This window comes from Accipiter gentilis, chromosome 6 (genome assembly GCF_929443795.1).
Source record: "Accipiter gentilis chromosome 6, bAccGen1.1, whole genome shotgun sequence".
NCBI lineage: Eukaryota > Metazoa > Chordata > Aves > Accipitriformes > Accipitridae > Astur > Astur gentilis.
Genome location: NC_064885.1, coordinates 9,701,654 through 9,720,746, shown reverse-complemented (window position 1 = coordinate 9,720,746; position 19,093 = coordinate 9,701,654). Strand labels below are relative to the sequence as shown.

Below are 19,093 nucleotides of genomic sequence, written 5' to 3'. Positions count from 1 at the left end.
TGGGCTGCTGCCATTAAAGGACTGGGATTAGCTCTCCCAGGACTGCTCCTGGGCTTTGGAGCTCAGTGGGGTTTGGTTTTTGGTGGCCGACAGTGGAGCTTTCCAGCATGTTGGATGCGTGCTGCTCACTCCTGCATTGCCTCACAGCTCTTCCAGCGATACCACACCAGCCTTCCCCACCTGCAAACCCAACTGGAGAAACACAACAAAGCACTTTCTACAGTAGCAAAGCAAATTCAATTTCAGTTCCAAAAACCACCTGCTGCATTCCTGACTTCAGTTTTGTTTATTTTTTAAGTTCAAGCTTGAAGAAAGCTCTGCACAGCTACTAGAAATAACTTGGTGAGAATATGAATAGCCACAAAGTGAATTATCCATTTGTTAGCACTGCTGGTAACCTCCTCGGTCTAGGCTTTGCCATGCCAGGTTTAGCTTTAAGCTGCAGGTAAAATTAAGCATTACAGATTAAACCTTAACTGCTTTTTGCTGGTGGGATGGGGAAAAAATAAACTCGCTTCCTCCTACAAAAATTAAATGCCATATCTGTATATTAAATATAGTTTTATCAACTGTTGAGACGAGCTGGTTTGATATGCTTCTGTATAAGAAAATGTTAGTTACATTTTTTGACAGGGGGAAAGAAAAAGGACTGGAAGAGTCTGACCCTAAGCCATATGGCAAGCATAATGCAGAATGCTTAAAAAAACCCAGGCAATCCATTTATGTTTGCATATGAAGAACTACTAAAAAAAAATATATATACTAAATTATATTGGGATTAGGCTGCATTCCCTAGTGGGAAACCCTTGACCAAACAAATATTGCCAGATACAGAAAAATATTTATAGGACTAAGATGAGACATTTTCCCTCTCTCTACCTCTCACAAACCAGTGTTACTTTCTTCCATGCAGAGTGATGAAATTATTGCTTCCACCATCAGAAGGTCTGAAAGACCAGCTACGATGAGCAAGCTGTGTGGTCGCAGCTGAAGGACACTATCGCCACCCAGGTAGCCGTACTCTGACATACAAAACTCGGGTCATTATTCATGTAGGACAGTCAGGTGCTAGTATGCACACTGCTTCAGCAAGTGGCTCCAAGGCAGGATTTGGATTCTCTCTGCTCAAGCTGTCCTAAGTGCAGGTCTAAAGAGAGAGAGGACCAAGGAGCCAGAAGGCAGGAACACTTTCCACCCTTTCACGGTATGGAAAGCAGTAAAACCAGCAGGAAGGTGAGAGCTCATTTCCCCAATAAAAACATCACTCTCCCTCTTCTAACTTACCCTGCAGAATGCATACACTTCAAAGACACAGGGCAACAGCCTCATTAACAATTAGATCTAGCAGGAAACAGTCTACTGCAAAAGTTGGGAGAAACTGGGCAAGACAGTGACAATCGATTTGTCTTACCTCAAAGACTCCACATTAAACTGATCACTACTCAAATGTTAGGGGACATATTTTGCCCTGTACCAGGCAACAGCTTCTGGTCAGAGGGCAGCAGAATCCTGCCGGTGGGAAATGGCACAACGAGCTCCGTGACCTGCAAGGTATAGTACTTCCAAATTCTGCCTGGCAGCCTTAGCAATTTAACTGAAGCTATACTGAAGACACAGGACAAAGAAGTGGGGCTTGCTTCCACTTGTACACACTTTTTACTTCACTGTGTCCTGCATGTTCCAGCACTTGTTTAGATTAGATTCCTCCCCTTTATCTTTTCCTCCCCCTCCCCCTTCTTGTATAAAAATGGGTCTGGTACTGCTTCCCCATAAAATTTAAGGAAGCAAATTTCCAAATTAACACAATGTTTGAAAACTGAGGGGGGGAGAAAAACATGCTATTAGCAGACTCAAATAAAGACCAATGTTAAATATTACTTAATGTTTTCTTTTATTTAAAAGATCATTCACAAAATACCATATCCATAAATTTATTTTGTTATGAAGCAGAATGTGTTAAGTGTTTGGAATTCTTTTCTTTTCCTTTTTTTTTGTTTTTACATTTAAAAGTCAACTGTCTTGACTAGAAGTGAATTTTTATATGGGAATTTGTTCTTAAAATCTTTTCCACATTGAAGATGTAAATAGATCAATTATTGGTTTGGAATACAACCACACAAATGCATGTCTGTCTTAAATTAAGTATTAGTGTTAGACAAATGGTTCTTATCTCGGAAGCAGATTAAGTGACAGGCAGAAGGAAGGAAAGTAGTTCTGTAAATTGCTGGGACTCTGACATTACAAAGATAACTTTAGGGAAGAAATTCACTACTAGCAGTGATGCTGGTAGTGAAGCAGCCATGCTTCCAAACTCCTCTTGCAAGTACTCCAGTGTGCTGGCTGTTCTATCTGAAAGCTGTCAGCACTAGCATTAGGGGCCCAAGTTTCTCATGCATTGGACATATCTCCACACTTCAGCATTGTAGATCCAGGTTTTGTTTTTAAACAAACATTAATGATCTCTACCTTTTGCTCCAGCCTCCCCTCCCTCCTCTCACACAACACTAGCAAGAAACATTTCAAGCGAAGAGAGATGCAGGAATTAGAGATGCTTTTTACCCAAACTTCTACAGGAAGAGAATCTATAGCAGAACAATTTCTAATCTGCCCATTTTCAAGGTATTCTGAAAGCAGAGGTCTTAAAACTGTACACCACTGGGCAAAGAAATACAGGAGATAATGGCAATTACATACTGCATGGCAAAGTATACACTCCTTAAACAAAAATAAAAAAGGCAATTTTATTTGTAGAAACTTCGTTTAAAAATTTACCAAACATGTAAAACCCCAAAAAGTAAGCAGAAAGAGCCAGTGAGCAGTTGTGCTCAAACAGGCACATTTTTGCAGCACTAACCTTGAGCTCAGAGGTATAGTGTCATACCATTTTGAAGTCAATAGACAGCCACTGGCAAGAGTCTGATGGCAGCAGAGATGCTTTATCCATACTGATTCCACCACCTATTCACCAGGCTTCTTGTCAGCCAACTGTATTTGCATCTATTAAATTGATAATTCCTGGTAACGGGTGTGAAAGGGCAGCTGTCCCCCTTAGTTTTATAAGGGGCTCTGCTGTATACAGTAACTCTTATCACCAATTGTTCATAAACGGTATTTCACTACTTGGTTAGAACTGTAAATTTCTCTGTTGAACTCATCTGGACTCTCCAGTTTTCCTCTTCAGAGCCACAGCAATACAGAACAAGACATGCAGGTCAGAAGAGGAGCACTGAGGAAGTAAAAGGAAACGATATAGGGAAATAACTAAGTCTAACCTGTGCTTCTAAAGTAAAACAAACCCAGAAAGGAAGAAGTGAAGCAGCACCTTTGTCCAGAGACCTCCACACCTGTGGAAGCAGCTACACTGCCTTATCTACTAGCAACTGTGCTGCTTGGAAGGAAACAGAAGAGGGAAACTCAGCACAAAGCAGGCACTAGATACAGCAAAGCCAAGAACGTACTAAAAACCACTTGTTAACAGCTGACATGCATTCACAAGCTCTGTGTTTTCGGTTTCAAAGAGGACAAATACCAGATGGCAGGAATGGTAAACTGCAGGGTTGACATTCCAGCAGAGCTAGTCACTCTGTACTGTCTTGCTTTTTCTCCCGCCTCCCCATTCCCTCTCAACCCCAAACTCAGTCGTGCTCTTTTACTACTTCCTCTCGGGGCTTGGCTCCACCGAAGATAGCAGAGTTTGGGTTGGCTACTTGATTGAGGGGAGTAGCAACTGTTCGAGGTTTGAGCTGAAGTCGGGGTCGCTGTGCTCTTTCCTCTGAAAGAAAAAACATTAAGGTTTTTAAGATCTGTCTGTCAAGGGTAGTAGCTTTAATCTGACAAAGAAATTGGAAGTCTCCTTCATGAAGGAAGACTGAATTACAGAACATATAAGAGTTTACCTTCTGTTGGCTCTCTGAAGTCCATGGAAGATCCACGAAGGGGAGGCCCATCTCTGAAGCGACCAGTGCCACCACTTCCCATCGAGGCACCTGGTGGTCGCCGGTCTCCAGGGCGGGTTCCTCTACCCCTGCCTCCCAAGAAGTCATCATCTTTGAATCCTGAAGACAGAAGACAGTGAATTTAAAGAGCACATTTCGCAATAATTTTAACCTAGACTTTTATCTGAGTGACTGGAAAACCTTGCAAGTCACTGCTGTCAGTCCAAGAAGATGCACTGAGAGCCTTTTGTCTGTAGGCAGCCTGCTTCACAGATCTCTAACATGTTTTCTAGAAGAGCCATACAGATTCCATTTGAAATCAAGTATACTATGCCAAGTTCAGAAACTGCTTTATCCACCTAGAGGCCTACTGGAGTGTTGGAGAGTGGGTCATCAAGTGAGCTTAAAATATGAGCTTCAGCTGCAACTTCAGTTTGTTAACACCATTAGCTGAATTCAGAGATGACACCAGAAGTACTTGGAGTACTTCTGTAGCCAGCAGATCAAACTGGCTACAGCCTTAGCATGAAATCTACAGGAGCAAAGCAAATGGGAAAATAGCTAGGGAGTAGTGAAGTATATGGCCCTTATAAAACAGAGCCTTTGAAAAACAGAGCAAATCCCCAAGGTTTTTTAGCTGAACGATAAACTGACCAGGCATTTACTAGACTAATTAAAGACCTTGGAAAAAAACCCAAACCAAAACAAAAAAAACCAATTCAAACTTTAAATATGAAACTGACTGCATTTCTTCAGTGTATGTACCAAAAAAACCCATCAAGAACTGTCTGTCACTGACCAGAGTTCCAGTCTGTACCAATAACTATCCTAGAGCATCTCTCCAAGCCCCTCATCATCTGCATTCAATGGGAAGAGGATACTTCAAGCTAACAGCACACCTAAGGGGAATATACTCAGTTTTTCAGAAGCCGCCTGGAAGAGAAAGTTGTTTTGTTCCCATCTGAGATTTTTCCTTTCCACTTCAGTATTTGGCAGAGTTGCAGAACCCTCCCTTACTTACTTCAGTGCCAAGCAACCACCTTTAAAGACTTGATCCAGAGCAAGGCTGTACAACCTGAGAAGGAAAGCTTCTGTAGCAACTAAGACTTAAATACTAAACTTTTGGCTCACAAATCACTCATTGAGCATCTAACAAGCTAAAATGCATCCATATTTGAAGCTGCCAAAGAAGGTATAAAGCTGTGACACCAGAATGCTTAGCTTCAAAGGCAGGTTAAGCACAGCGCTGTAGCAAGCTTCCTCTCTCCAGCACCATGCTTCAGTTTCATGCTAGTGGCAAGGGCGCACTTTGTTACCGCTCCTTCTACTTTGTCCTTTCCACTCACGCAGAGATTGGACATTGCAAAGTTGCACTTGCCAACATCTCCCCATCAGAAAATGGACCAAACCCACATTTTCAGAGGACAAAAGCAATTGTGTTAATGTCACCCTGGATTCTAATAGCTAGAAACTGACTGGAAATCAAGAGCAAACCCAGTGGTTACATCACTACTTTCCACTCAGCACGCTCAGTCATTTGCTGCAACTTGCATCACTGAGAGATCTAAAAGTTTAGAAACACTTTGCATTTAAAAGTGCTTTGGAACACTTAACGCATCTTTGGAGAAGTCACTTGCTTCATAATGATGTCACATCTCCGTAAGAAGGTGAAAGCCTCTGGTCTGAAAGAATACTGTATCAGCTTTTCTGCATAATCTGTCTGTTTCTGCTACTATTCAGAAATGTACTTGGCCACATGTTTGAGACATGCTTAAAACCTAGACACCATAGGCTACATTTGAACAAGTATTTTGTCATTTAGGATTGTTTCATAAAATTTAGTCACAACTCTTTCCTCTGTTATGAGGCAATGGAATATTCCCTCTGAAGAATCCCACTGCAGCTGTGGGATGTCCAAAGTTGGCATACAGTAGATACAATCAAAACAGTAATGGGGACAAATGTAGCTGACATGAGAATGAGAACATTTCTGTGCCTTTTAGGCTTCCTATCTGTATAAGTGTTAATACTGATACCAGAATTGAAGTCATCTCTGGAATCCCATCCACCTCCTCTGGATTCTCGGGAACCTCCTCCCATTCCTAGGAAAAAAGCCACAATCGTGTTCAGGTCTGAAGCTGTGGGAAAGACTGATCAAGGGAATACCAAACCAAAGTTTCAGTCCTTCAATATCCAAAGTCACGCTGCTGGAAAATCCTTTTGTTTTGGTACTACCAAGTTCCATTGCATAGGAACAAAAAGTCAGTTTAAGTTAACCAAGAATAAGTGGTCAGAAGAGATTCTCTAATACACATTCAATGGAAATCTTTACCAAGTCTACTTCAATTAAGCTTCACCTAGAACAAAACCTGTTTTTACACTGGAACAGGAGATAGATAGTCCAAAATAAGTATTTGTCTACTTGTGCTTATGTACTTTTCTTGCATCATAATAAAATAGTAGCAGATCAGACTGTTGGGCTTATGATTGTCCTCTGCAAGACACTTTATATTACTAGGGGTGTTGGTCTCACTTCCTGGGCTAGGAGTCACAACATAATCAGCTTTTGGACACAAAGCGCATCTATATTCCAGACATTTCAGGAGCGGCAGCAGCTAGGTGAGAAATGTGTATATACATATCAAATTTCTCCCTCCTATATAATCTTCATGTTTACTTGCATGCCTTGTCTTAGCATTAGTTAGCACCAGAAGTCATAACTATAACCATTATATTTAAGAAGCTATTTAGAAAAATGGAAGTCACCTCTGTCATCAGGCCCGCCACCTTTTCTGAAGCCAAAGCCACCTTTATCCTGTTTTCTGCCTTCTGCTATGTCCACTCGGAGTGATCGGTCACCCAAAAGCTGTTAAATAAAGGGGAAAATCTCTTCAGAATGTACCATGTGGGCTGCCAAGAAGTTTGAGACTTGTGCTTATCTTTTTATTTCACAAATTAATTGCAAGTATACTTACTGCACCATCATATGTAAGAGCTTCCTTGAGTGACTCCACCTCATCAAACTCTACGTAACAAAATCCTGCAAGAAGAACCTCACAAGTTAATACCAGCACTTTAAAAGGCCTTTGTAAGAAGCTACTCTTCCTGCATATCTGCTAATAGCCTTCCTTCTCTTTCAAAGATGAGCTACAATATGCTAAGTGCAAGATGTATGCAGCTCAGAAACCATACATCATTAACGATGAATGCATTTACCTATGCCTATTAATGATGGGGACAAATCCTGAAACAGAACTCTGTATGGACGCTACACAAATGCCAAAAGCCTGATTAATTCCCTTTACCATAGGGTTGTCATTACAGAGTAGATTTGATCTATGCCTTTAGATAGTTACTTAGCTGAATATTGACATTTAGTTACTAGTATTTTTAAACAAGAAGCTGAAGTACCTGCTTGGCCAGCAGTCTGATATCATGTCACCACATCATTTAGTGAATTTATTCCTTTTCTAAGACCCTCTGTTATCTGATTTAAGCCTCTTTTCCCCCTAAAAGTAACTTACAAATAAATATACTCCCTTTCCACTGGCCAATTTCAATGGAAATCGGATTTGCATCCTCTGAAACAATTGCCTGAATTGCTTATCTACTTGCTTTTTCTCCCTGTCTACTAAAAAAAGACAGAGCTGAAGCAATGGGAGTCTTTTAAACTAAAGAAAGATTGTGTAAGTACTCAACACTTAAGGTCACGGACCTTAAGTGGGTCAGACACTTCAGCTGTGTTAGAACTCATACAAGACAAACAAGGTTCGAGAAAGTCCTTTTATGGCAGAGCAAATATTGACTCTTGTCACTCAGGTTAGTCTGTATCTTAAGATGATGGAAGTAACAGTGAATCTCATTCAAATTAGATGTTCACTTGTTCGTGAATGAGAAACCTGCATAAGTCATCATCAAGAACAAACAGATCAACAAACTAACTGCACTTTACAGTAGACTGAAATTCCCCATTAAAGTGAATTCTGAAGTACCTCATTTTCTCTTACCAATTAGCCATCAACAACTAAACCGACTCTGAACACTCACCTTTAAATTTGTCTGTTTCCTTGTCTCTGACTAGTCGTACACTCCTTACACTGAGATCCTTGAAGATGGCATCTATGTCTCCTTGCACAGTGTTGAAGGGTAGATTTCCCACATATGCTGTGAAAGGGGGTTCTGTCGGCAGCTCTTTCTGTTTGCGGGAACCAAGGCCGCCACCACGAGACCTGTTTTAAAAAAAAAAAAAAAAAAAAAAAAAAAGCAGTGTCTCTGGAACTCCCAACACAGCCAGTAATATAGTATATAGCACTGCTCAGGCGCTGTTTGACTTTTTGGAAGTGGATTTTTCCATAACTTTTGTTAGTTTTTCTATCCCTTTGCCTGTACCTGTCACCTCCACAACTGGCCAACTCCTTTCTAGTATTACCCGATGCAGTACTTCAGTGGGAAAACAAATGAACAATATATTTTAAATACATTACAGGTGAACTCAGTAACTACATGATGAATTAACTTCCTTCTCATCCCACAATCCATTAAGAAGAGCAACATAAGGTTATCTCTCTACTGTCCCCCACTCAAAAACATTACTACTTAAAAAACACATCCTAGACCAGATTTTAAGATTAATTTATAGCAGTGAAGAAATACGTGCATGGCAGAGGCTCGTCAGCTTATCCTGAAATTAATCTGGATCCAATGCTTTTAACTAAATAGTATATTATCAACATCCACTCCACAATCTTTTAAATTATTTCAGCAGCATTTAGCTTAACAGAAACATCTCCTAACTCTGAAGTTATTACTGTAACTATCAGTTACCTGGACTGGAATGCTTTGAATTGAACACATAATAAAAAAAAACTTGGTTGAGCAAGGTATTCTGAGGCAGAGAAACCAATTTCAGTGCTATTTGGATGCTTACTTCTTCCTTTGTGTCTCATGAATTACAGACTGAGGTAAACTAGGTTGTCTTCTCTTTATCCTCAGTCTCAGTTAAGGCTATTGGCACTGGTTGCTGAAAAACTAGACTGTACCAGCTAAATTCTTTATTGTATTAATGTAAACACATCTGTGTGTTAATTTCCTGTAGAGCCTAATCTTCTAAAGCTAACTTTGATCTCCTTTACAGAGAGCAAGGTCTGTACCGTGGGCACAAGGTAGCCTTAAGTTACAGCTCCTGGACTTCTAAACTACAGGATGCCACTATTGCTGGTTTCAACACCATTTGCCCCAACTAAACAATCTTTGACTTTTACCTGAGATGCCTACCTACTACTCTTACCATGTTCTCTTCAACGCCTTACTTTATGGGCTTTCTTCATGTCTGCTTCCTTTCCCAGAGGCTCACTATGCACTTAAAAGCACGGGGGAACACAAACTGTACCAAACCAGGATTTGCTAGTGTGACATGGACTAATTAGATTTCTGCAGAGTCCTACCTAAAATACAGAAGGTCAAATAATTCTATTATTTCCTTTTATTCTGGCTGGTTGCACACAGCCAGAAAAATCCACTGGGCAAGCAATGTACTTGTCTGCCTTTTTCTTTTTTTTTTTTTCCCTTTTTTCATTCTAGAATAAATAATTTATTACTAATGAATCAGATAATGCAGAAACCTTGAATAAGATTCCTTAACTCTTCCTAGGTAAGCCTGTCATTTGTGCCTTTTTACCGTAGCAGCTCCACGCAGGAGTCATTTGTCACCAACACAATCAGCATGCTGCTAAATGTACTTGAATCACAACCTACATATCTTTAATTAGTGTCCACCCAGGTTCATGTTTTAGCATTTTTGACAATATTCCTCATCGGCCTTAGTCTCATTAACAAGTCAGGGTCAAAAACATACTGGAGAACTAAAGCTGCTGTAGTTGGGTGCTGCGTATGTATAGCAGAATTAACTTTAGTCACAAGACTAAGTTTTAAGGAGAAACTCCAAGACAGCAGAGTTGCTCTTCTAAAGAATTCCATAACATGTAGAATCAGTTCCATCCTTTTGCCCTTAATTCTCATCTGTGGTCTTAATAACAGCTATTAAAATACCATATATTTAAGTTGCAGAAAAAAAATATATTTTTTTATATGTTCTATAGGAACATCAGAATTGCTTCAGCTAAGTTTAAAAGGAGCATTCCCTCCTTCTACACATTCCTTGAACTGCCAGTCATCTTGTTCAGTGAGCCGATTTGCCTAAAAATTCGCCCTAAAGTTGAATTCTCAGCCAGATCAACAAGGTGATCTGGACAGCTGCAAAGAGCACTCCTGCCAACACAGGAAGGAGAATGAAAGCAAGGGCTGGAACTACAGCTTCCAACAGCAACCTCCACTCAGATCAATTTGAGCTGCTTCTGAAACCACACCCTCAAGTTAGCAATCCCCAAAAGAATTTTTTGTGCTACAGACAAACCTTGTTTCTACCATGGCATACCAGAACTTCACAGGGTGTGTGTGTGGAAATCCATGCCCTGTTGTGCAATACCTACTGATAGCAAGTCAGAAAATGAAGTATTCTTTTTGAATTTGATCCACTAAGGCCTCTGTTTATTAAATATGTAACTATACATTGGGTATTTTAGTCTCTATTTGAAGAACAGTAATGGTCAATAACTAGCTTCCAAACTAACTTTCCTACAGAATCCAGGTTTCCTACAGAATCCAGGATTCTTTCTACAGAATCCAGAAACTGTTTCTATGCTTCTCTATGTTTTTTCAACACTGAAACAGTTAAAAGAAAAAAAGCAAAAAAAGCTGACTTCAGTAGCCAAATAATGAGATTGAAAGAAGATGCTCTCATTTGTAACAAAATAGGACAAAAGTCAACTATAATTAAAAACATATCTGAACTAAGTGAACCGGGTCACACCAAAGTGTTAAATGAATATTTGCATTTCCCACTCAGTGTAACATTTGCTTGGACGCAATTAGGTAATAATTATGCCATCTTAATGTGGGACTCTGAAACACCACCATTTGATTTCTTTTGCAGAAAACCAAAGCAGAAAACTAGAGGAAAGCTAGAGGAAAGCTAGAGGAAAGCTAGAGGAAAGCTTGGTTCTAGCAAATGCCGATGCAAACATCCCTATAATTAAACTTACTTTTTGGTGGACTAAGCTAACAACACTGTAAGGCCATATTGGGGTGAAAGAACAACTAAACTATCACTTTGAAGTCTCTCAAGTTTAGTTATTCTCTCCAGAAAACAAGATCTGTCAAAAGCTCAAAACAAAGAATATTTTGAAAGCTAGTATTTGAGTTTAATAGCCTTTCACTAAGGATCAAAACAATAGCTCAGTATTTATCTTCTTGCACAGCACAGAGACAACAGTCTAACTGGATTCCAACATTAGTGCTTTACCAAAGGCAGCATAAGGCTCAGCAGGACACAAGTTTTGTCACAAGTCTCCAAGACCACAACTCTAAATACATACCCAATTTATTCAAGCAATCACCAGTAATCTCTACAGTAAGCATTAGATGTCTTCAACAAAAAGCTACCCAAGTCTAAAAATCAGGAGACATTTTTTAACACTAAATGGATACAACACAGGATCCCAAATGCCAGAAGGATTAAGACTAGCTCTCCATTTGCACTAACTTGTACAGCACTTCAGCAGATCAATCTTAACCTTTGAGTAAAGTAGCCAGCATTAAGCCCAGTGCTTAAAGCCACACCTAAGTAAACAGCCTACCAGCAGTCAGGAGTGAGAAATACTCAGTTTCCTTCAACTTCAAGAAGCTCTACAGATGTTCAGAGTTTCAACTAGGCCTCAGTATGCTCAATCACACAGTTTTGTGTCAAATTTGGGGCTCCAAAACCCTTACCAAGAAGCTTTTATAGTAAGCCTTTTGTTATTAACATCAGCAGCGTGTTCTTCATCTGGAATAAAGTGACTTTTGCATACCACTGTAATAGGTTTCAGCTCTTAATCAGTGCACTACCAGACATCTCAGGTGTAGCAAAATCCCCCATGTCATGACACCACAGTCATATTTTGTTGCTCTTCCAGCATAATTTTGAAGACTACGAGAAAGAGGCAGGTATCTTACATACATTGGAACTTGTTGGACGCTACTGTTTTCTCTTGTTATATTTAAATCCTATGCTTACTCTCTATACAGAGCAAAGGTAATGCAGAATGCAACTTCCACAAAAACTATTATATCTCAACTGAGTTCACACTATTATTACAGTCCAAGAGTGCCTAAAAATGAGGAGTCACTTTAACATGGAATTCTTTAAGCAGAACCTTCAAGAACAGTCATGTTTTCGTTACGCTACACATATTATGGGAATTTATACAAAGCACAGAGACCTGTTAAGGTCTGATATCGTGCATTAGCTGTTAATAACTTACTAGTAATAATGATAAATTAGATGCAGGTATAAGTTGCGCTCCAATATTAGTAGCATCTGAGGCTTAAAACTACAGCTAATTCAAAATAAGTGCATTTTCTCAGCTGCAAAGACATCTACTAATCAGCAGGATGCCTTTAGTTCACCAAAACAAGTATCCACGTCTTGCCTGAGAGCAAGTTTAAGTAGTCTGTTAAAGAAATTTGAATATGAAAGTAACATTTTAACTTTAATTTTATTACTTCATAGAATGTGCCTGCATTGACTAGGATAGACTGTTTAGGCTGCTGTCAAGGTTATTTGTTACAGAATTTAAAAAAATAACAGAATTTTAAGTGGCTACATCATCTGTTTGCTTTGGGACATCTCTTCTTTAGACACAAAGGGTATCCATGCATAAAAACGAGCTGACAAAGCTTAAGTGTCAGTGTTTCCAAAGACAAGAAAACTTACTCCTGTTATAACCTCAGCAGTAGCTCTTCCCTGCTGCCTAAACAGTCTGAAAGGAAACCGATTTATTCCTCTAAGAACAGGAAAGGACAAGAACACTGTTGATCAGGAAACATATCCTGGAGGATTAGATTATAAAATAGCATACTTGTTAAGATTTATTCGCAAAGACAGATTATTTCATAATTTTTGCCTACTGTTTTATTTTAGTGCACACAGAAACTTAGTGGCACCAACCTTCAAAAACGTGAATTGCTAATTGCATCTTCCGAACCTGATTTAAGACAAACTTTGCAGTTGCTGGTGTTTTTGTAGCTCCTCCCCTATACGCACTCTCCAGCAAAGAAACAGAGCTGAGACAAGCCCTGTTTCTAAGGATCAGAGATTTGGAGTCAGCACCCGGAGCCCCGGATAACGCGGGACGGCGGCTCACATCCCTCCCCGACCGGAGGCACCACAAAGCCCTCCCATTTCCTCCCCGCTGCAGCCATCACCACGCTGCCCGCTCTCGGGGGCGCGGCAGCAGCTCCCCCCGCCGCCGGGCACCCCGCCGTACGGAGCTCGTCCCGCCAGAACGGGGACCTCTCGCCCCCCTGCCGTCCTTCACGGGAAGCTCCCATCTCCCGGCCTGTCCCCGCAGAAGCTCCTCAGGGCCTACCTTGGCTCCGGCCCAGCACCTCCCTAAATCCCCCCCACCCCCAATCCGCTCGCCTCCGGGCCGGCGGGAACACAGCGACACCCCCCTCCACCCGCCCCTCCCCGGCGCTCCCAAGCCGCCGGGCCCTAAACCTTGCGGCACTCGTCCCGCGTAGCGAGGGGACGGCCGCCGCCCCCCCCCCCCCCCCCCCCCCGGGACACCACAGCCTCCTCCTCGCCTCACAAAGCGGGCCCGCCAAGGCCAGAGGGAAACGCGCCCCGCCGGGCTCACCCCCACCCCCCGGAGAAGGGAAGGTGGCGGGGCAAGACGGGCCCCGAAGGTTCCTAGAAGCAGCGTCCCCCCCCGTCCCTCTTTCCACCCGCCCTCCCGCCGTGCCCGCCCGCCATCTCTGCAGGGAAAGGGGCAGGCTAGGCCCTGCCCGGCCGCGCCCCCTCCTCGCCCGGCCGGGGGGCCGCGGAGCGCCCCTCCCTCCTTCCCTCCCTGCGGCGGGGGGAGCCCTCGGCGCTCCCCAGCGGCCCCGGCCCTGGCGCCGCCCGCGGCTCCGCGCTCACCCCCGGCCGCCGCCGAAGCTGCTGTAGGCCCGATCGTCGTAAGGATCAAAATCCGCCATCGCCACCTCAGCCTCCTCCCCGTGCGAGCGTGACAGGACCGCGCCCGTAGGACCCCGCGCCGCTTATATACGGCGGAGCCCGGGCCAGGGCTGCCCCTGGCGGTGCCTGTCTCCAGCTCCCCGCCCCGCCGGGGCCGTCTACCCTACTGCCTGTCGGGAAGCCGCCGCGCCTGGGTGCTGCCCCGCCGCCGTCAGAGCCGCTCACCGGCCGGGCTCTTGCCGGGGGCTCCCGGGGTAGCCTCCGGTAAGGGCTGCGGGGTCAGCGCTGGGCGTTTATCGGTGACACCAGCCTAGGCCTTTGGCTCTGAAGCGTGCTTGAACCGGCGCGGTGTGTTAGCCGCTGGGCTCTCCCGTGTCCCCAGATCACCCTGCTGTGGCTGCGGGTGGGCTGAAGGGCAGAGGTGGTTCGCGCTCCGGGCGTTAGGGCTTGTTCTCTGCACTCCTGCGGCTGGCGTGGGGTGAGGGAGTCTGGAAGGAGGGCGGCAAGCGTGCGCGATTTTTGCGGGGCAGCTGGAGAACAGTGCTGTGTTTTACTGCGAATAGAGGCAACGCAGCCCGAAGTTTCTTGGTGTCCTTACAAAACGTACCCTTTGCGTGAACCGATCTGTTTCCTTTTCCTAGGCTTTGACTTCAGGCTTTACAATAAAACCGCGACACGCAGATTCTCACAGGACAGCCAGCGGTGCCAACACACCTGGCATCCTCCGGCCCCGCGGAGCTGGACCGCCGTCTTGCAGACGGACAGACAGAGCGCTCCGTGCCCCGCAGGGCTTCAGCCCTCTTCCCCCACCGAGCCCCGCTTCCCCGCGGGGAGAGGGTTCCAACCTTCCCTCAAAAGCTGCTAACCAGGGCACGGGGGAGCAAAGGAAGCGCTTTGGGTAGGGCAGGGACGAAGGCGGGCTGCGGAGGTGCCGGCCTCTGAGACGGCGAGGGGAATACGGCGCTGAGGGGAGCGCGGGGCTGAGGCGAAGCCGCGGCCCTGAGGGGGGAGCGCGGGGCTGAGGCGAAGCCGCGGCCCTGAGGGGGGAGCGCGGGGCTGAGGCGAAGCCCCGGCCCTGAGGGGACGCCGCGGCTCGGCGGGGCTGACAGGCCCGTCCCCGCTCGGGCCCCGCTGCCCCGGAAGAGGCGGAGCGGGCGGAGGACTGCAGCGGCCCCACGTGCGGCAGCGCAGGCATGGCGGAGCAAGGGGGCCAGGGCGGCGGCGTGGCGGCCGACCCCCGCGGGGTGCTGCGGCAGGGCCGCGCCTTCCTCGACTTCTTCTGGGACATCGCCAAGCCGGAGCAGGAGGTGCGGCTGGCGGCCACCGAGAACCTCCTGCGGCACCTGAAGGAGGGCAGGAAGGTGAGGCCGGGGCCGGGGCCGGGGCCGGCCGGAGAGGCTGTGGGTGCGGGCAGGCACCGGGCCGGCACCGCTCGTCCCTCCGCGCTCACGCTTGGAAACGGGTCTGTCCGGGCGCCGGCCGGGCGTGGGGGGCTGGGGGGCGGCAGCCCCGCCGGGTTCGGAAGAGCGCGGGCACCGGCCGACCCGGGTCTCTTTTTCAGGACGACGAGCTGAAGTACACCCTCAAGCGTCTGGTGGAAGGGCTGGGAGCCACCCGCGAGGCCGCCCGCCCGGGCTTCAGCCTGGCCCTGGCGCAGGTCAGTATTGCCCGGAGCAGAGCAAAAAAGCTCGGCGCTCTGCGGCCCCTCCCCAACCCCCGTCAGGTCCTGGGGTCCCCCCGTGTTCTCTGTGAGGAGGCTGGAGGGCTCCCTTCTGGCACCTTCTGCGTGCAGGTGGCAGGGAAGGCTCTTGCAGCCAGCAAAGGAAAGCTGCAGGGTTCTAAATGGGAATAGTCTGTTTTAGAAACAATACGCTGAGAAAGGTATGAGCTATACCAGTATCACACTCGTGCTCCAGAATTCTGCCCTGCTTCAAGAGCCATCCTTAATTTGCAAACTTTGACCAGGTTTTCAAATATGCTGCACTTAGAACTACCGTGACTTCTTAAGATTGACTTGCTCTTGGTGTTGGGCGGTTTATGTGTGAGATCTGAAAAGGCAACTCTTTAACACATGCTTCAAAGTCGTTGGGTTTTTTCCCCCCTCCATGCTGTTTGAGGCTGTAACATAGCTAAGCGTCACAGCAGCTGGGATTACTAGTGGGATCTGACCTCATATCACCTAAGAGTTGTTAGTGCAGAAGAGCCTGTGTTCTTCCCGCCTAGATCAGGGCCTTGGCCATGTTGAAAAGTTTCATTGCTTCTGTTACAGGGTGATGCAGTTGCAGGAAAATGTTCTCATTATTTATCCTGCTATGTCATGTACCTAAAAAAAAAAAAAAAACCACCCAGGAATATCAGCAGGTATATTTATGTCTACACTAGTTCCTATTCTGACACATCTTTTACTGATCTAGTTATCTCTATTCTGGCCTAATAAAGCAGCACATCTGCTGCTATGCTGAACAACTGTTAAGCTCTATTTTGGCTGAATCTGATAAAACTTCATAAAATGGAAGAACTGCAAACTGAACTATTCCATCCATGTCCTCAGGTTTTGCAAGCTTTTGAGGAAATTCCAATGTGCAGCGTCCTGGAACAGATAAAAGAAAAACACAATCTGGAAAAAGTGAAAAAGGTGAGTCGGCTCATAGCAGCATTAGCCAACAGCTAGTTTAAATTAACTGTTCTGTGTTCCGTGAAGGCTTGGTGCCTGGATACTGTAGTTTTGGGATTCTTGCTGAAGCAAATTACTATAATGAAATAACGGAAATATTTGTGAAAACTGGAAGTTGATGACATTGTCAGCTGGCCCAGTTTTAGCTGAGATTCGTCCATGTGACGGAAAGATAATCTAGGACAGTTCTTAAACATAGTGCAGGGGGGTGCTTTTCTATATGTTATCTTTATATGACAGGGTGTTCAAGGCTAGATCTTCCAGCCATCTCGTTCCGCTGATCAGCACTGTAGCTGAACGTGAAATCTAACTGATGAGGGAAGTGGATTTTTAACCCCTGGCTTTTTTTTTTTCTTTTCCAGAAACTTGTGAGAAATGCTGCTTTTGGAAACTTTTTTGGAGTTGTGGCTCTGTTTCAATCTGGCCGGCTTATTAAGGTGACATTACTGTCGTTATGTTGTTTTTCACTACTGGTTCTAGGGCTGCCTGAAGTAGAGAGAGGATCTGGAGAGAAAGGCTGGGTCATTGGCTAGTCGATGAGATGGGACTTGAAGCATCAAGTTCAGTTCTTTCTTTTTTTTTTTTTTTTTTTTTTGCATTATCCAAGGACTTTTTCTGCCTTTTAAATGTCTGTTCCTGACTAGAATGTAGGAACTGTGTCAGATAGTACAGGAGGTTCCTACCTCTCCTGGAAGGAAGGGATCTGTTGTCCCATACAGCTAGAAAACACCATTTTGAGAAAAGCTTAGTGGTCTATCAGGAAGCAATTGTGTAGGTTTCTTACTACAAGTAGGCATAAGGGTCTCAAGAGTGGATTATTACCTGAGCCTTCAGCTTAATCTTTGATATATGTCTCTGTTTTTGGCTTACGTTTCCTTTCTAGGACCGGAAAGCTCTGCTGGAGAGCATCCAGCTTCTCCAGCAGCTGGCCCATCACCAAACACACCTCAGAGATCTCCCTCGCAAAACTCTTATTGACATCATGTCTGAGGTATAGCCACAGTAGCTGGTGGGTGGGACGAGGGAGGAATTTGCTTCAGGGACTGCTTTTTCCTTAGTTTATTCAGAGTTGAAAGTTAAAGTGTGTGTGTGCAAGAGTGAGTTTAAACTGTGGGAGTTGTCTTCTGTATTGTCTGCAGGCAGATGCTTTTATTCTGGGAAGGATGCTCTGGGTTAGCTTAGTCTGATTTCATCGTGGACAAACCCATGGTCTGTTTTTTCCCAGTTGACTTGCTTGGGCGGTATGTTAGACCCTCTGCTCTTTTGAATAGAAGTATGCTGAAAACTCTAGACAGCAAACCTCCTTTTTTATGCACCATGCCTGGGCCTAAGGTTGAATTTTGGTCTGTTGGGAGTGAAAGGATGTAGGGACATGGAGTAAAGGCACTATGAGTATGTAGTGAAAGAAGAGTTTGTTTATTTCCTTCTTTTATGTGCATATTGTTTGTAGACGTGAAGACTAACAGCATTAAATAAAAAAATAAATGATGTTTTGTATGGAAGTATTCTGTGTCATTTAGTCTTGACGTTAGGTTTGAATGTATTTTGAATCCAATCTTTAAAAAATACAAATCAAAGCGGTTTTTGTGCTTTTCTCATTTTATTGATGAAAACGTTGGATCCAGTTTTCTCTAAATCCATTGAACACAGTTGTTTACCAGCAAATCCTATTGAAACAAGTAACTTATTTTTGGGCGGTATAATTAAAAGCTAATACAAGAGTGTTTCCTCCTCCCTGGGCTGCACAGCTGTACAGACAGGAGCAGTCGGAAAAGAGAACGATTGCAGCTGGAGTCAGTTGACCAGAATTGCTATCTGATGACAACATATTGTCCTACTCCACATGGTTAAGCACCTGGGGACTGTATGGCAGTACTGGACACGTCCATTATTTATTTTTGGTTGTGTCGCCATAAAGACTATTTCTAAAGTTTCCGGAACACTGCAAGCTTCTAGTAAAATGCCCTATAGTGCAGGTATTTGAATGTACGACACAGCAAGTTAGTAAAATGCCCTCAGATGTTTCTCATATGCTTTCACCTTCATTCCTGTCTAGGTTCCTGAAGCGGTGTTTGAGGAGGTCCTGTTTGGTATCTTGCAAAGTGACCTCGCTTCAGCCTTCACATCTCCAGACAACCTGCACCTTTTGCTTGTGGGCATACAGAAATTCCCTAGTGTTCTGAAACCTAAAAATCTGAAGAAGCTTTTTGGCTCACCTACTGTTGTAAATGAGAAGAATATTCCCAGGTAAGTTCTTAAATAAGGAACATTAAATGCAACATTCTCTGTCTATTGGCTAGCAGTGAGGGAAACTTGGCTTTCATTCTGATACCTGTCTGTATTTGCCACTGCAGGTGCTATTAAGGGTTAGGTGCTAACTGTTACGCAGGTTCCTAAATTATAGCTCTCATTTCTCCCAAGAGGCAC

At 44.5% G+C, this 19,093-nt stretch overlaps 2 protein-coding genes across 3 annotated transcripts in view; one reads left to right on the top strand and one right to left on the bottom strand.

Annotated features, from left to right (window-relative positions):
* Positions 1 to 1,872: 1,872 nt before the first annotated feature.
* EIF4H (eukaryotic translation initiation factor 4H) lies at positions 1,873 to 14,078 on the bottom strand. 2 transcript variants are annotated; one of them, XM_049802009.1, is made up of 7 exons: positions 13,954 to 14,078; positions 7,983 to 8,164; positions 6,911 to 6,975; positions 6,702 to 6,801; positions 5,972 to 6,037; positions 3,897 to 4,055; positions 1,873 to 3,772 (listed from the first exon to the last, which is right to left on the bottom strand). In XM_049802009.1, exons 1-7 carry the CDS (start codon positions 14,010 to 14,012, stop codon positions 3,636 to 3,638), a joined length of 768 nt encoding a protein of 255 aa, XP_049657966.1. In that variant the 5' UTR covers positions 14,013 to 14,078; the 3' UTR covers positions 1,873 to 3,635. The 2 variants fall into 2 exon arrangements, with proteins under 2 accessions (XP_049657966.1, XP_049657967.1); XM_049802010.1 differs by lacking the exon at positions 5,972 to 6,037.
* A 98-nt stretch (positions 14,079 to 14,176) lies between these two features.
* Positions 14,177 to 19,093, top strand: part of MYBBP1A (MYB binding protein 1a) — a 63,423-nt gene continuing 58,506 nt past the window's right edge. Inside the window, exons 1-7 of the mRNA XM_049801969.1 lie at positions 14,177 to 14,256; positions 14,634 to 15,353; positions 15,554 to 15,649; positions 16,544 to 16,627; positions 17,029 to 17,103; positions 17,550 to 17,657; positions 18,723 to 18,913. Coding sequence (XP_049657926.1) covers positions 15,186 to 15,353; positions 15,554 to 15,649; positions 16,544 to 16,627; positions 17,029 to 17,103; positions 17,550 to 17,657; positions 18,723 to 18,913 — 722 coding nt within the window. The 5' untranslated portion in view covers positions 14,177 to 14,256; positions 14,634 to 15,185. The remainder of the gene's footprint in view (positions 14,257 to 14,633; positions 15,354 to 15,553; positions 15,650 to 16,543; positions 16,628 to 17,028; positions 17,104 to 17,549; positions 17,658 to 18,722; positions 18,914 to 19,093) is intronic.

Coding starts and splice junctions, on each gene's coding strand:
- EIF4H (XM_049802009.1), bottom strand. CDS start 14,012: ATGGCGGATTTTGATCCTTACGACGATCGGGCCTACAGCAGCTTCGGC. Junction 6,802..6,910: donor CTCTTACATATGATGGTGCA/GTAAGTATACTT, acceptor TTTATTTAACAG/CTTTTGGGTGACCGATCACT. Junction 4,056..5,971: donor CAGAGATGACTTCAATTCTG/GTATCAGTATTA, acceptor TTCTGTCTTCAG/GATTCAAAGATGATGACTTC.